The 17,917-nt window shown below is 34.6% G+C and overlaps 2 protein-coding genes and 1 non-coding gene across 3 annotated transcripts; 1 reads left to right on the top strand and 2 right to left on the bottom strand.

The window, feature by feature from the left end:
- Positions 1 to 1,049: 1,049 nt before the first annotated feature.
- On the bottom strand, positions 1,050 to 12,793 carry LOC111017695 (putative sphingolipid transporter spinster homolog 2). Its single transcript, XM_022293527.2, has 16 exons — positions 12,634 to 12,793; positions 10,874 to 11,005; positions 9,395 to 9,496; positions 8,857 to 8,961; positions 8,644 to 8,719; positions 8,098 to 8,172; positions 7,838 to 7,940; positions 7,712 to 7,777; positions 6,483 to 6,552; positions 5,635 to 5,726; positions 5,449 to 5,525; positions 5,220 to 5,333; positions 4,686 to 4,805; positions 3,777 to 3,905; positions 2,114 to 2,192; positions 1,050 to 1,418 (listed from the first exon to the last, which is right to left on the bottom strand). Exons 1-16 carry the CDS (start codon positions 12,666 to 12,668, stop codon positions 1,285 to 1,287), a joined length of 1,509 nt encoding a protein of 502 aa, XP_022149219.1. The 5' UTR covers positions 12,669 to 12,793; the 3' UTR covers positions 1,050 to 1,284.
- Positions 12,794 to 14,318: 1,525 nt separating this feature from the next.
- Positions 14,319 to 15,242, bottom strand: LOC111017712 (uncharacterized). The gene has a single exon (XM_022293553.2). It carries the CDS (start codon positions 15,050 to 15,052, stop codon positions 14,564 to 14,566), a length of 489 nt encoding a protein of 162 aa, XP_022149245.1. The 5' UTR covers positions 15,053 to 15,242; the 3' UTR covers positions 14,319 to 14,563.
- A 1,614-nt stretch (positions 15,243 to 16,856) lies between these two features.
- Positions 16,857 to 17,917, top strand: LOC111017749 (uncharacterized). The gene is made up of 3 exons (XR_015788464.1): positions 16,857 to 17,089; positions 17,630 to 17,691; positions 17,844 to 17,917. It is a non-coding gene; the product is annotated as an uncharacterized LOC111017749 (transcript).

The following is a 17,917-nucleotide window of genomic DNA, read 5'->3' as shown; positions in this document are numbered from 1 at the left end:
AGTATCACATACTTTTTGTTCACACTATGATTTTGTATTTATAAATAATTTTTTAATGTTCATGGATCCCACATCATATCTAATATGATGTTGATGTGACAGGGACGAGGAAGTGAATAACAAAAATATGAAGTAACGTAAAAATTTTTGGATTCTTTTTAGTACATGTGGGGTGGAGATTTGAACCACGACCTCGTAGTCGGACACATGTGTCTTACAGATTACTCATTGAACTATGTTCAAGTTGACAAAATTTTTTGATTTATTCATACCATAAAGACAAAAGTAATGGAGTGACTCGCGCTTTAGCCTCTAGAATAGTCCCAATGACTTTTCTTGTTTCCCCTAATAATATCTTCTTTAATTAGAAATATATATATAAATCTTAGCTTTTTTTAATAGTAAAACACGTGGAAGTGGGGGATCGAACTCACATCCTCTTGATTAGATATATATATATATATATATTAATAACCGCTAAACTATGCTCTCTTTGATAAATCTTCTCCCCTTCCATCTATGACTTGACGATTTTGACTGGTAATGGTTTATTTTGATAGAAGATTGGTGAGCACACGATTAACTATTGTATTCTTTTAAGTTTAATTAACTTAATTTATATGATTTGATATATTTTTTTAAAACTCATTTTCCACCTATGTATTTGGTCAACTTTAGTTTTATCGTACTAAAAAAAAAAAAGGAACTAGTTTTATCAAATTGAATACCCTCCCTAAAACCAAGTTAGACAACTGACCAATAAGTTAGCTAAGCCCAAACCAACAAACAAATTAATAAACGGTCAATTTACCTAAATTTAATGTGTGTGTGTGTTTCTTTATAATTTACGACGATGTTATATATACACGCACGTATGTACATACATATTAGTAAATATATAAGTAAAATTTAGAAAGGGAAGAAAAATTTTATTTAGAAAAATTTGACGGAACGATATGAATGCATTTAAATTCTTCAAGAAATACAAACTCAACTGCTAACAAATCTAACAACTAAAACAGGAAAAAAAAAAAACAAAACAAAAGAGAGAGGTTACAACATCTACATTATACACAAATGCATTTGAGTTAACCAGCTGATAAGAGGTCTGTTTCCAAATACAGGAAAAACAACGTTTGTTAATCAAACTTCGTTTTCCAATAATTAAGATTAGTCTAGTTCACAATCGTTACACATCCTAACCGAACTAAAGACGATACTTACATGAGAAAGCAATGAGAAGGGCATGTTGAGCATGGAGTGAGAAACAGAAACAAAAACCATTTATGGTTGGGAAGAAGATTCAGCTATCTTTATCAACTGTCCTTCGAGCAATGGTGTCGTGCTCAACTGGTTGGTTGCAGAATCTTCGAGATGACCGTTTTCATCAGACGAGTCTACACTGGGAAGAAATACACCTGTCATAGCACATAACAAGTGGAAGTTATGACTTTTCTCAGGTGAATATGATAATGGTTCATACTCGAGTTTCTGATGGTGGCTGATCTGGTTTTACAAGAGCTGAAACTTAAAACCAAGAACTACATGAAATGCAACCACCCTTTGTTTGTGAGGGGTGGAAGCCACAGAGAAGGTGTTTGTTTAAGGTAAATATGAAAATTTCTGTATGGTGCCTAAGCATCAGGATTGCTGAGGGTGTGTTTGAGAGTGATGGTAGACTGAGTGATTTTGAAAAATGTATTTTAAGTATAATTGATTTTCCAAAATCACTATCCAAGTGATACCTTAAAAATTAATTTAAAGTGATTTTAAACTTTCCTAAAACCAATTTTTTAATTTGCCAAACATGATCCATGTAAAGAAAGTGATTTTGACAATAGCAAATGCCAAAATCACTCTCAAACACACCTCTGAGGCGCCCAATTTTATGCAATGTCTCCAGAAACAAGCTGCTCTAACCTTGTCACACAACCATATCCAATACTATAAGATACTTCCGATAATTTTATGTTTGTATATAATAGAAGAGAGAGCATAATAAAATAATAGATGAAAAGTAAAATCGATATATTGGGTACTGACGAAAATTTTGCATTTACCATTGTAGAGTTAATGCAAACAGCTCATATTAAAAACGGAACTAGAAGCTTACCTGCAAACCATATTAGAGCTGTTGGAAACAGAACAGCTGTAAGAACAAGAGCAGACACCCTCCAATTGTTAACGTAGTCCTGCATGATCATAAGAAAGCCATCAGAGACTTTAAGATATTTGAAGAACTTGAGATAAAAGGCAATATCATGGATCCTGATCCTCCTACTTATCTATTTATTATTTAAATCAATGCAAAATGACTTTTTGGAAGAATTCTTTAAAGTGAAACACTTTTTCTATAAATACTTTTTGAAAAATAAAAACATTAAATAAATACTTTGGAGTGTTTTTAGGATTTCTAGAACCACTTTGAATTACGTAGCCAAAAATCATCTTCTAAATAACTATCAATACTTCTTACTATTTAAAACCTAATCTTGAAGTTCCTATTTAAGTAGCCGCCAAGTTTGCCAAGATTTAGGGACAGAGCAATCTGGTTAGATGGAAGACTGTGATAGGATTGGTCCGTGGGGTAATAAAGGGATATTATTAGGGTATTGAGGGTACCTGAGTAATTAGATAGAAAAGTAGTTAGGGAGAGGTTATAAATAGAGTGTGGGTGTAAGGATGCAGGTATCCAATTAGTGCGTATGATTTTGGCTTGAGTGAGAATACTCAAGAGAGGGGAGGGTCCTAGTACCTCGAATACTTGGTAGCTATTGTAGTTCATTTATCTTTTATCTTTCAATATATTTTGGGTTCTAACAGACTGCTAACCTTCTGACCAAAAGTTTAGTTTTGCATGGTGTTATCGATATCAATGTAGGCTAGGTGCCCCCCGCCCCAACAGGGAGAAAATAAAGGGAAAAACCAATTAGCCCTTGCTCCATTGCCAGCAAAATTTCACTGGCTTGTGCCACCCATGCAATATTGTTTGTAAAAAGGTTTACATGCTAAATAAATGGACCTGAAACTCTGTAGAACCCTCCGCACATCTCTACGCTTTTCCAAACTTTCCAGACTTTCCTAGATTTTTCTACAATTCACTGCATGTATCTTCGTTATCTCCAGTGATATACTAGGCTTCCCTTATTGTTAGACTTGTTTCTCTAAAATTCTCAAGGTACATCTTCGCTATCTCTGGTGATATACGAGGATACCCTTATGCACGTGTATTCCATCTTTTCTTTATAAATATCTCCCAGGCATAAAGTGAGAAAACTAAAAAGTGATCTCAACAACTGGATTAGAATGATCCTAATCGTCAATGGATGTGGAGTCCTATAAAAAGGTGAGACCACCATTCCTAAATTTGCAACTTATAAGAAAACCTGACAACCAAGAACCGAGAAATTCAAGTAGCCCATAAATGAGTCTTCCCAAAGCACCCACCTTGTAAACTTTCTCACTTGAGCAGGAGGGAAAAAACAATAATCCTTTGCCTCCAACACTCTCCTGGCTATTTATCTAACCTTGCTGACCGGAGCATTCTCTCACGAGTACCCTCAATGAAGTTCACCCCATCACACTAATTACCAGGTGCTTAAGGTGAAATATATTTTATTAGTTGATTAGGATGAAAACTAAGGGAGAAATGCGCCTTATTTTATTGAAAATATTGTCATAACCTGAAGTCCAACTGAAACAAGCATGCAGCCAAAGCGTCCTTATCACTGAGCAGTACAAGAAGCTGAAAAAAAGATTCAAAGTGGAAGGCAAACCTGAAGAACTCCAACAAGAGGCGAGGATGGCACATCTCCAAAGATGTGGATTGCAACGGTAGACATAGCCATAGATAGTGGCCTTAGACTTGGTTTAACGGCCTCAAGATTAATATAATTTACAGGACCCTGAAAATCATAAAAATTCATGACAACTCCAAATACTGGGGTAATCGTTATGTAGGGGCTGTAACAAATAAGTTATATACCGAATCATAGGATTAAAGAAACTTTCATTTACCTTTGAACTGGAAAATAAACACAGGTAAAGAATAACTAAATAGGTGGATCAGAAAGTAGAGAGTCATCATGTCCTCCCTTTAGTAGAATTTACATTTCTCATAACACAAATGGTGAAATATCCTAAGTCATCATGTAAAAGAATGTGCTTACATTTATCTTTCTTCTTCTTTTTTTTAATAAATATACTCCCTTTATTATTATCAGTTCTAATTGGTTTTCTTTTTAGTGAGTTTATGTCAGTAACGTGGTGTGGGTATACACGTTTGGGTATAGTTTGAATTCTGGGCTGTTTTCTTTGTATCCAATATCCATAATTTATTTTCAGATTCTGCGAGTTGTATTTCTTTCTCCAATATGAATCAAATACTCACTACATCAATGAAAAATGTGTTTCCTTCTCAAAAAAGAGTTTCCGTACAGGACAGCTACAAAATTTGGAGTACTAGAAGTTAAAACCGTTTTTTTAATACCACAAAGCAAGTAATTGTAGTACTCCTACATTACAGTATCACTTCGAGTCCCATAGAAGCCTCTGTAACAAAAGATATTCAAATACTATTTCTATAAGAAATTGCCGAATTTCATTAAGAGAAACAAATGTACAAAAGGGTGATACAAAATCAACCTAAAAAATTGGGGAAAAAAACAAAAAAAGCAATCCATTACCTGAGTAGCAAAAACGAGTAGTTCACCAATTGAAAATAGGGCTAGATAGATATAAACGCTCTTAAAACAGAAGGCACTGAAGCAAAATATTGCCCCAATAAAGGTTGTTGCAGAGAGAAGCTGCAGCAAAATTTGAGTGAGATAATTAGATTATAAAAGATTGATGCTACGTTCATAAAATGAGATGCAAAAGAATTTCGTAGGTTGATAGCAGGTTAGATTTGAGAAAATATCAGAAATCCCCAGAGATATCTCCACTTGGTCGATAGTGTTAGCAGACACCATTACTAGCATGCCCCACTAACAACTCTCCATACACATTTTTCTATATAGGACACAATAGTTAAAGGGATGAAATATAAAAATGATAGAAAAATAAATAGCAAATTCTTCCCCATGCCACTATAGTATAAAGTATCGATCAGTTCATTCTAAAACCTTTCGGGATAGCTATGTAATCATGGGAAAAGATGTAATGTGAAGTCAGTTCAGAAATGATTTGATCCCATAATCACAATTCACACGAAAGCCAACCTTGAAACCATTTGAGATGGTGTTGCTCATAAAATCCAGAACGTAGCCTCCTCCTACTGTGCCCACCACTCCAGATACAACCGTTATTCCTCCAAAGATCAAGTCAGCATTGCTCTGCAAGGGATCCCAACTTTATTTACGCAAATTTGGCAACTGCAAGTTTTCTTTCAGAGATCTTGACCGTCATCGCTTATAAGAAAATAGTTGATCAACTATAGGAAAATCTCACCATATTATAGATGCTATAACCAGCTTTAGGTCCCCAATATGAATACGCGCCTATGACAAAATTATATGCTATATAACCTAAAACAGAAACTCAAGGCCCTCAGGAAACAGGGGGAAATGTAGCACAAGCTCCTAGTGATTACATTCACAGAAAATGGAAATGGGTGGAGAGCAAGGAACAAGATACCTAAAACGTTAATAACATAAACCTTATTAACCAAGAGCTCTTTCACTTCTTTCACAAGTTTCGAGAGCTGATTCCTTGACTTAGAAGCAAAACTGTTACAAATTAAGAACATGAAATCAGTACATAGTCTTTGTAAAGTGGATGTCCAGCTACATGACACACTACTGTTATTAAGGAGAAATTACATCAGTAATTCATGTTATCCGGCACGTTAGAATGATAGGGTGCAAGGGAATCCAATTTAGAAGTATAGCCTAAGATAGGGTAGACCAGTGATCAGTGATCACCATGTATTCTGCATTCCATGAAGAGGACTTTGGAGCTACCGTCAAATGCCATTCTTTTTTCAACCGGAAGAAAAGGAATATACTAATCATCTTTTACTTTGTACATTGTACTTCTGTAGCCAATACATGGAAGAGGCTTCTCAATGGGTTTCATTCTACTTCAATACTTGATTATAAGTTTTGGACTTTTTAATTCCATTTGAGGTTCTGACTGTAAGGGTGGACGGACTTGGGAATGTAAACTGGCTATATCATGGCTATTTTGAGAAACATGGTAAGAACGAAAGAGCATGTTATCTATCTTCAGACTGCTCGATAGTGTGGACTGTGGAGTTCAATATCTCATGTCTTCTGTTTGGGCTTTAGTGACAGTTCACACAAGATGATTGACAAAGTACCTTTGTTTCCAAAATGAAATGATTGGAAAGCCTTTTGCCTGGAACATTTCCATCATTTTTTTAAGGCATTAGATTTCTGATCCAACCCCATTATTCATATATTTATCTTGCCAAAACAAATTGAAAGGAAAAGGATACCAGGAACTGTAGCAATCGTCCTTACCTGGAAGATTTCTCTGAGCTATCTTCAGCAATGGAGAATCCACCACCTTTGCCATATGAAGCTTCTGTCTCTGAGTTCATAAACGTGTAAGCCAAATAATTGCAGCTAAAAAGAAAAATTATTTCATATATGTAAATTAAGAAGCAGAAAAAGAAATATTTTCAATTTTACTAATTAATATGTGATAGTGATATTTATATGATTGGAATCGAAGGTTAAGCAAAGAAACCATCAAAGCATCAAAAATCAAGTGGTTTTCTATAGTAGCAATACGTGCCCAGGTCCAAGTAACAAGCATATTCTGACTGATAACAAAGTCCTCTTAAAAAGTATGCCCAAAACGGAAGATTTTGTAAAGCAACAGTCATTACCATGAGTCTCTGGAATATATTATGAAGCTTTGAGAAATTATAGAGCTTTTCAAGATTCAAAGTGGAAAATGGCATAAAGACTGAAATCCTAATCTTAGAAGAAATCTGGTAGGCCTGAAAAGAAGAGATAAAGAGTCTGATAAAGAGAAGGATTAAATACTGATTTCTTTGGAGGACAAAAGAGGGCAGACACCATGCAACATATGGGAATTCGTGATTCTGTTTCCTACAGGTTGTGTATGCAAGTTATCTTGTCTCCAAACTCACAAAGGCAATCTGGAATGATAAATCTCAAAATAAGGTGCCCCCTGTTGGAATTCCTGGGTGTATCAGCACAGGAGAAGTGATACATACAAGATTCCTCAATATGGCTCTCTATCCAAATTGGTTTCTTTTGTGTAAAAAATATGGAGAAACTCGGTATCATATTTTCTTTTGCTGCAAGTTTAGCTCCTCTTGTTAGCAATGATTTTCTGGTGCAGTGGGCTTTGGCCGATAATATCAAGACTTCATGGCAACTATTTGTGTTCACATGCAGGAGAACACCAAGTTGAATGTGGTCGCTGGTTAAGAGTCAAGACTCTACTTTGAGAGCTGTGGTTAGAAAAGAATCACAGACTTGGGAGTTGTAGTAAACAATCTAGAGATTGGGAGGAGATTTGGGTTCTCAATAAATTGCTTGCCGTTGGTGAACCCTTGACAAACAGTTCCATAATTATTCATTTTGTGAAGTTCTTTGCAGAGCAGCCATTATGATGTGCTTTTTGGGGTACCAAATTTCTCTTTTGTATTTTTCATATGCATCAACAGAACGTTTTCAAATCTTATCATATAGCTTAGAGTCCTGAAGCAGAGTACCTTGAACTTCAGAGGCAACCGAATCCTCAGATCTCACCACTCCATATGATGCAGAAGGAGAAAATCCTGTACTTAAAGTTGTTTAGAAACCATTAAGTTGCTTGAAGATCACAGTTCTGTTCGTACCTTTCAATTGCAAAGGCTTTATAACAAACCCTAGAACTGCAAATGGAAGCATCAAAACAGCCTCTCCAATGAATGCAATACGCCAATTAAAATTACCTCCAACCTATGTTTATTGAAGAATATTATATGAGTGATCAAATATAAACCAAGAATGCACACTTAATGAGAGACATGAAAGAGAAACTACTAAAGAAATGAATTTTTTATACTCATTCAATATATTCAAAAAGTTTAAGGAGAATGATGAGAAAATAATTTACCAATCCACCAAAGATATAGCCAATTGCATAACCGCTAGGTATACACATGTAAAATATTCCAAGCCAAGCTGTTTTCTGAAAGGAAAAAAGGACCACAAATAATTAACAAACAAAACATGGAGGTGATTGTGCCTGCAGAACATAGTTACTAGAAGAATAATGGGAAACATCAGACTCCACAAGGAATAAAATGAAGAGATACAAATCAAACGTACAAACAGAGACGAAGGGAAAAGTAAAAATAACTAACAATTAGAAGCAGCACCGACATACATCCACTAGCATTTTTTAATTTTACATTTTAATCTTCAGCTCCAAAATTAAAATATCACAGTTTAATAAATTTAGTCCACGATGACCACTGATGTCCCATGAAACAGAAGTATACAACTTGAACTATCCATAAATATAAAACTTGGAAGATCATATCTTGTATAATAAATATGATGTCAATATACAAAAATTTGGAATTTGATTATCAACGGGGAAACATTAACTGGCACAAATCAGACAAATACAACTACTTGTACAGGAAGGGAATGTAACCTGAGAAGGAGGTGCATTATCATCGATGAATGGTGCAGCAAGGCTTACAAATGATGCTTCACCAACACCAACCAACCTAAAGCAATCAAAGGAGTCCAAGAGCCCAAATTCAATCACAAAGCTCAAATTGGACAAGCTTCCTTACAATGTTAAACTCAATAACCAATCTGCAAACGTGAAGAGAAGGAGGAACGGGAGAAGAACAGTACTCACATGCGGCATATTGAGATGGACCAGAAATTAAATGAAGCAGCACAACCAATGACAGCAATAGTCCAAACTGATAATCCAACCCCAATGAGCCTAAATGGGTTAATGCTGCCAAAAAGATAATAATAAAATAAAATAATATAGAAGAATAAGAAGAAGAAATTTGTAAGACAAAAGGATTTACTATATATAAACAACAAAAGGTACTTGAGTTTCAACAAGTTAATTTTCATGCAATATCCAATCCCAAAATAGAAAAGAAAAGAAAAGAAAAAACAAAGACGTTGAATTTTTCTCCATTGCTTACTAGTTACCATAATGACACTGACATCATCTACAAAATTTTATCACATTCAGAAACTTCAATTCACATTAATCTCAGAAAACAATCTCCTATGAAAATTAACTGGTGTTCGAACAATATAGTCTCAGTTTGTCACTAAATGCTTGCCAAAAACCTTCACTACTCCATACAAATTAAATGAAGCAACACATACAAAGATCTGTAGTTACTAACAGTATAGAACATGTGTTGACTTACCGTTCTGCTAGGGTAGCAAATATTGGACAAGCAACCAAAAGTCCAACCATGAAACTTGAAGAAAGAAATCCATCCTCAAAATTGCTCAAGCTGAACTCACCTCTATAAATAATATGACCCAAAATAATTCAGCTACAGAAATAGCTCACGCCAACAATCTTATTAACATAAGATAATTTTACATCAACAGAAATTAACATAAAATGATGTCAAAACCAACAACCAATACAGCTAACATAAAATAGCAGTATGTGGAATTTATATATGTGTGTGTGTCCAAGCCAATTTAAACCCCTCAACTAGTCTCATGAAATAACCATCTCACTCTACAGCATTAGGTTGTCAAGGAAAAACTAGTAAGATTTTAATATTCTAAATAGGTGGTGATCATGAGATTTGAACTTATTATCCCGAGGTCTTTTTACATTTTTCACCAGTTTTTAATAACCATTGGGTCAATCCATGATGATTATGTGGAATCTTGTTTTGATAAACTAACCAACAAGACATGCATTGCAACTATGACATGGACTGTAAATATCTCAAAAATAATAGTCTCTAACTATGACATGGACAGTAAATATCTCAAAAATAATAGTCTCTAAATTTCAATGCCAAATAACTAGCGTCTGGATATCAACACAGCCTAAGCCTAGGAAATGTTCAGATGCAAATTCATGTGCAAGCGAGGGCAAGCGAGGAGCTATGAAATTACACCAGGGAAATAATTCATATATTTATTTATTATAATATTTAAATTCCACATATTCATGCATAAATTAATATAGCATGTGAAGGTTTTTTTAAACAAAAAACATATATATAACTTCTCATTGACTTAGAGAAAAGGTTGTAGGAACGCAAAACTCATAGAACTTGTTTTCTATTTATTATTATTATTTATAAAATTAAAAAATAAATAAAACACCCTCCATTTTTTTTTATAAGAAACAATTTTATTGATAGTATTGAAACTACAAAATGAGGTGCAGAGACCTCATCCAACGGAGTTACAAAATAAGTCTCCAATTGGATAAAACATTCGAAAAACTATAATGATGGAAAAGGGGAGAACATTTACACCATGATATAACTAGCAATACTATATCATCAAAAAAAGAAGGAAAAGTGTGCCCCTTGTCTTTAAAGATTATGCGATTCATCTCAAGCCAAGTAGTCCAAAAGAAAGCTCTAACAATTTGAGTTAATAACAAAAAGGATGTAGTTACAGAAAAACTTTTCTATAGAGCATCACATCTAGCCTTCTCTACTATTTCCTAATTCCTGCCATCTATATTCCTTGATACTAAGTTTCGTAATTCCTCTCCAACCCAAAACTCCTACAGCAGTGATTTAACAGCGTTTGCGTTTCTTTTTTCAAACAAGGTTTCCATATGAAATTTTAATTTTTAAATAATTCATTAATAAAATTTTTCTCCCTAATCACCCCATTCGTTTAGAAAGGCTCCAATATCTTACTGTATCCCACTACCAGATGTGCATGTGCCACTTGCTGTGCAAGTTCCTTGACTTCCATTCACACCATTGCTTGCTATTGCTCCTCGATCCATGTAATTTATCAAGTTGATTACACAAAATATAGCAAGAAGCCTGCAGAAATCAAGAAAGAGAAGGAAGTGCTCCTGTTATCAATTCATAGTACACAACTCTTTTTTATCCCCACTACTGGAAACTAAAACTACAACCACAAGATAATAGTAAAAGCCAGCACCCTTAGTTAAAATTACTGAATTGAACTGATCATAAAAATCTCCAAAAAGTACTAAAAACTGGAAAAAAATTAGCAGCATGACAAAAATTTCACATAAAAGTTGAAAACATTCTGCTAATCCTCTGGTCTGGGGTCTGAACTGGGCTGTTTTAGCCACTTCAGCTTCATAGGGTCATAAAGATATCGTCATATTAATAATGGTAATTGCTACCAGTTCTGGGAGTCCTAAAAGGTTGGTAGTCAAACCATTCTGAATAATCTATTATAAATCCACTGTCCCTATGATCAATATGTAAACTTCCAGCACTTACGACAACTATTACATGTATCCCTATCTACTATTAGCCCCCAAATAAATGGATAACGCTGCTAATAATCCAAGACTCTAGTAAAAGAAATGAAAGCATAATGATTTTGTTAAAAGATATGATGATGTTATGACTGACTTGTCTGTGCAAGATACATCCCCGAGGTAATGAAGAACCATTTCAGACCATTCATAGATAAACCAATATGCAATAGGTAATGCTTATTCAATGAGCACCGTACTAAACAAAACCTGAATCGTTTCAGTAACCTTTTTCATAAGAACCAGAATGTCGTTAAATAAAGCATGTACAAAATCAAAAGCAATCTCCCAGCCAGCCAATGAGGTTACAAAAAGGCTCCAATTGGCTACTGTTAACAAGGTGCAGGGATGGGAGAAAATTATTAGAATACTAACTCAACCCTAGGAATCTAGTTAAATCCACAAATCCCTTATGTTCGTAGGCTTGTCTTTAAAATTCTTCAATTTCTCTCCATTCACACTTACCTCAAAAGCGCTTTGATGGCAATGGCCCATAAGACCTTAACCTTGCCTTTGAACTGATTACCACAAAAGAGTTGGAAAACAACCCAATCAGTAATCACGATCGTTCAGGAAGCACCATAGCAAACAAAAGATATCCAGTAATCAAAATCAAAACCAGAAGGATGGACTGAAAGGGCAAGCAAGCGACAATATGCATCTTTACGATATTACATCCCACCAATTAACTCGCAGGTGACCAAATTAGCCACGACCCGAAATCACGGAATTTCCATAATTATTTCCCCATCAGAGCGCGACTATTCTTATTTTTTACATTTTTAGCTCAGCATTATTCCCTCCAATGTTGAACAAGTGCATCTCAATTATAGAATAACTCCTATTTCTAGACAAAGATTATTGATCGACTAAAGCACACAAAACCGCCATTTCTCTCCTCTACTCCATTGCTTCTTCGGCGACAAATCAAGCAATAACATCCACGGATAAAATATCCAAAGTAACTTGCTCAAATACCAGACTTAAAGTCGAAGAAAACCATAAATCTCCTAGAAACGGTATTTTTTCCAGAATTGGGTAAGCTCAATTCAGAAGTCAACTTGATAGAACATGAAGTTTTGACTTCTCCATTTCAATCGTATTTTCTCGCCGACGAAACAACCAATTGAATCTCAAAGCATAGAGATAGAAAAGCACCTCTTAGGCGTGAACCAAGAAGGAGTCGGATCCATAGCCGGAGCGCCGCAGTGTCAGTTCCCGTCGCCGGATAAAAGTTGCTCGGCGAAAGAAGCAGATTGCTCTGAATAATATCGTTCAAGATTTTTTTCTTTTTCTTTTTAGTTCGTTCAAGATCATAATAATAACAATTAAAATCATTTCCGTACTTATCTGGATCTGCGGGAAGCATTGATTTTTTTTCTCGAAACAGTGAAGATGGAAAAAATTAAAATGACTTAAAAAATAAAAAATATATATTCTTAAATAACTTAGACCGTCTACTTAAAATTAATCAAATAAAAATTATAAATCATTTAACTCACATTTTTCTAGTCGTAGATTTTTGCTTTCTTTTTTTTATAAAATTTCCACTTCGAACAAAGAAAAAATGACAACACATTTGTTTGCATATGTGTTTATATATGGGTATTTTTTAAATCTACATTTGTTACCACGTGTCAACGAGAGCTTAATGATTTGAAATTACCTTGTGTCGGATTAATAGATAATGAGTTTGAATTATCACATCCACCGCTTGACGTTACTAAAAAATATATATAGTATCGTTATTTTTTTTAATTGCATAAATAGTATTTTAATTAGTACTTCATGTTATTTATTAAAAAGAAAAATAATTATTTGAAACTCTCTATCCATGTTTCTCTTTACATTGTTTCACTTTTGTAACATACTTTCCTTCTTGTTTGTTAGGCAATTTAGAGCTGAATGATTAGAAAAAATACTTTTACCGCTTCAAAGGCCGATGGTTTCGTCCCTACTACAAAACTAAAAAAAAAAAAAAACAACAACAATAGTACTTAAACTAGGGTGAAGAAAATAGTTCTATTTCAATTGTTTTCTACTGAACCACAAAAAGGTACACAATAACAAAAATTTCTCTATACATTCTCCCATATGTCAACATGATTGAATTGTTAACCATCATAATTTGTGTTTCTTATACTACGCTTATTGTGTTGGTAAATACTACATTTATTATGTTGGTAATAGGTGATATTCTAAATATCGTACCAAATGTTAAAAGGTAGATTGAGGAGTCAAAAGTCGTGATCCGTATCTCGTTTATACTTTATTGTTAATGTCGTGGGTATTGCTGATGATGAGATAATTCTACATGTTGTACCTTGACCGTTGAAAGCGGTCGAGGAAGTCATATGAGTTGCATTGCATTTAAGATGCAACTACCTTAACATATAAAAGGTATATTGAAGAAACATTGGCTTTGATGGATTTGGCATGTCCTTTTGTTGCGGAGGCACATCAAATTAAATTTTTACGTTTATCAATTTACTTTTTTTTTATAAACGTGAGTAATCGATTTCACACCCCTAGACTAATCCCACTGGACAACTATTTGATCCGGTTACATTTTGTTATTAAATAAATTTTTAGAATATTAAATCTGGTAGGTGACCATCGTATATCAAATTAATTAATCATCTCATAACTATAAACTTATTTTTGTTTGTCATAACTACTCTACAATGCTACTCTTTTTCAAGAAATGAAGCATTGTTTATCATCAGTGACCCTCATTACATATTACAAAAAGTTAATAAGACATGAAAATGATGATGATATTATCTAATTCTATAATGTAAATCCATAGTTAACAATTCATATAAATTTAGAGAGAAAAAATATAATTAAAGGAATCAACGATGCATTCAACCGAATTTGAGAGTTGAAGCCCATAAAAGCTGAAACACTTGTAATGTGTAAATTATTAAAGTAAGCGAAGGAAATAAGGAAAATGAAAAACCAGAAATGCATTGAACCGAAATTGAGAGCTCAATCCCATAAAAATGCAGAGAATAGCTTACAATGGATTTGGGAATTAACGATCCAAGTGCAAACTTTCTGCCATTAACGCATTTCACGAGCTTTGTCACAATCCCATAATTCTCTTCAATGAAGGAATCAACGATGGAGCAGAAGAAATCGCAGAAATATTTTCTCCATTAACGTATTCCTCCACCAATTCCTTCACAGACCTCGGCGACAATGGCTGAAAATTGAACCCCCACTCCGTAACGAACTCTTTAACCAATGCCAATTTCGCCTCTTCGTCCATCTTTTTCCAGCTCTTCTTCGTCTCCTCCGATTTCAGACCTAGAAATCCGCAGAGCTCCGTGAACAAAAACTCTTTGCTCTTCTTCATCGCCTCCTCCCTCTGAATCAAATTGGTGCTCATTTTCGCAACTTCCGTTGCGAGATCGGAGGCGAGCTCCGCGTCGCTGAGTTTCTTTATGCAGTAGGAGATTTGGCACGGGAGCCGGTTCCGAGAAAGGGCCGGCGACGGTGGAGATTGAAATCGAAAACTGTGGATCTCACTGCGGCCGTGAGGGAGACGAAAAAGATTAATCGCGAAAATCATTTGAACAGATTTCTCCTTGTAGATGCTTCACTCGAAAGATTTGCAAGAAGAAAAAAAAAATGTAAGGAGAATCGGGCTGAGAGGAAGCGAGCGATTGAAGCAAAATTCGAAGGTTTCCAAAGTTTATCCCATTTACTTTCACTCTCTCCTCTCTCTCTCTCTCTCTCTCTCTCTCTCTCTACATTTTTCTCTAGTAATTATAAGTTAGTTGAAATTTAATGGGTTGCGTTTCATAAATATGGCAATTTCTTAAAATTCATAAATCAACTATTAAGTTATTAACCTCAATAACAATTGAACCAGTGAATCAATGTCGTGTGAGTTTGATTATAGAATAATCAATGTAAGATCCGAACACAAAACTTCATGGTAAATGATATCACAATACTTCATATTCTTATCACTACAACATCTCCTAATGCAAGTTAGTATTCGAGATGGGAGCATATTGGTATGAAGCACGTAGAATAATTGCAAAAAAAACTTTGTGGGAGTCTTGCTTGAAAGTGTGTCATAAGGGTTTACATTAGGAGAGTTAGCTAACTTTCGTTTAGGGTTGAGTATTGCTTTTTATATGGAGAGATAAATAGTGAAACGAAGAAAGGGGAGTGAGAGTGTGGGGACCACCGACACTTTGATGATCCTCTCCTATCCACTAGTGAGGTGTAACTACTTCCAAAATAATATCTTGTTTGTGCCAGGATTTCTACAGGGTGTTAGTGACTCCTTCCTTGGCTGTCTCGAGTATAGACATTTAGGTGCAGTCGACACTTCAATCCGATGCACTTAGCCTCCCTTGACTTCTTTAACCTAGGTCTAATCCGTATGGCCGATTGGGAACTTAGACGTGTGTCTCTCTGTGACTATCCGATAATAATAATAATAATTGATTAATCTATTAAGTAAACTATAATCTTACTATACTATGAACCATACCCATTAATATGAATAAAATGATATATATATCAACTATAGATCTAAATATATAGTTTGACATAAATAATGATATACGGAAAAATTGTTTTTGCAATATTTTAGGGTAAATCATGCTACCACTGTGGTCATTTTATTTAGATATTATTTTTTACTTTTTTAAATAGAAAATATAAACAAATGTTTTCAAAATCTGTATTTTATTTTTTAGAGGTACTTTTACCCAAAAAGTAATCTTTCTATTTAGTATTCATGAAATTCCGCATATTTAAGTTTGAATTTTGATTCAGGAGTTCAAAGCGCCTTTTAATAAAATAGATTTGTCTACCTAAATAAAGCTGAATGAGTTAATACATCTACATTTGACCAAAGGTCATAAATTCAATTCCCAATGTGTTGAAATAATAATAAAAAATAAATTATGTACGATTTATTTTTTTCCTTCCATTTAAAAAATGTATTGCAGTAGTATTAAAAAAAAAAAGTATTGTAGTAGCTTTATAAAATTTAAAGGAAATATAGGTTAATCTATAATTTTTTATTTACTTCTCGATTATGGTTGCTAAAAAAGATTATATTGTCAGCGTGACATAAATGATTTGCTCATTTATTCGATTGTAATGCAAATATTATTATTTTTGTTGGACGTATGTTTCTAACAAATATAGTTCGACCGATATCAATATCTTTGTCTATGGATCAAACTTCAAAGATTTAAAATTCTAGTCTATATTAGTAATTTTAAACGTAATTCAATGGATCGATGAGATGGTTAAGTGGTTAATGGTTGATAGATGGAGGGCCGAGCAAAGGACAGTCACGTGCGCAACTGGAGAAGGGGGATGGTCCTCCAGATCCAGAGAGTCCACACAGTTGGCGAATACGCCAATGGCTGAAAAGCCAAATAAACAAATCTCGAAAAACAAAAATTCACCCATCGCTGCGACATGACAATCAGTGGCAGCATCGCCTTTAATATCGATATTCGGATGATAATCTCTCCCACTGGTCAAACTCTAACTCGATTTCTTCCAAAACCCCTCTCTTCTATTCTCTCCAACGCCTCCATTTCCACCTCAATTCATCGCTCTCTTCCTTCCCGCGGTAACCCTCCATTTCCCGGCTATTATCCAGCTCGTTTATCGTTTTTGCATCTGTATTTTTGCTGGCCCCTGTCTATGCTTTGTGGGTTTGCTGAAATGTTGGGTGTTTCTGTTGGATTTCATGTTGTTGTGGCTGTTCTTGTGGTACATGATCTTGTTTGTGTGTTGATTTTCTTCATTGTATTGGTTACTCGGGCTTGATTGATGTGGATCACGCATTGAGCTTGATTTTGAGTTGCTGTGTCATAATAGTTGATAGTGAGATCAGAGAAGGAGATGGGACCATTATGTTTGTGGTAATGACATCTAAAGGCTGTTTTCAGCTAAGAATTATGTTATCATAATTCAGTTCCACACTGGGTTCTTCTGGAACGAGTGTTTCAGTTAAGAATGATGTTGTTAAATTTATACCGTTGTTCGTTGTTAGATACGACCAAAATGCTGGTTCTATTGATTTATTTTTCATTAACGGACTTGACTTCTGATTGTTTATAGTATTTTGGTTGGTTCTGAGCTTGATTTATTATTATGTTTATTGCAGATATGGATAATGGTGCCGGTCTTAGTTTGTATCCACTGCATCGGTGCAAAACAATTCACTTGGTTGGTATCAAATTTGAGAACTGCTTATTTTTATATCTAATGAGTATTGCAGATGTGAAGCAGATTGTATTTGGTTTGAAGGGCATTCAAGATGGCCTTCTTTCTTGGCTTTTGCTCGCAAATCAAGGGCTCTTACAAAACCATACATCCAGGTCAGGCATGCGCAGGGGATCCACAATGTTGATGGAGAGAAGAGTTATAAAGCATACATGCGTCCTGAATTTTT

Source organism: Momordica charantia (genome assembly GCF_013281855.1).
Source record: "Momordica charantia cultivar OHB3-1 chromosome 10 unlocalized genomic scaffold, Mcharantia_2.0 BLBB01000010.1, whole genome shotgun sequence".
Classification (NCBI taxonomy): domain Eukaryota; kingdom Viridiplantae; phylum Streptophyta; class Magnoliopsida; order Cucurbitales; family Cucurbitaceae; genus Momordica; species Momordica charantia.
Note: the sequence above shows the minus strand (reverse complement) of the source record. Positions and strands in the feature narration are given on the sequence as shown.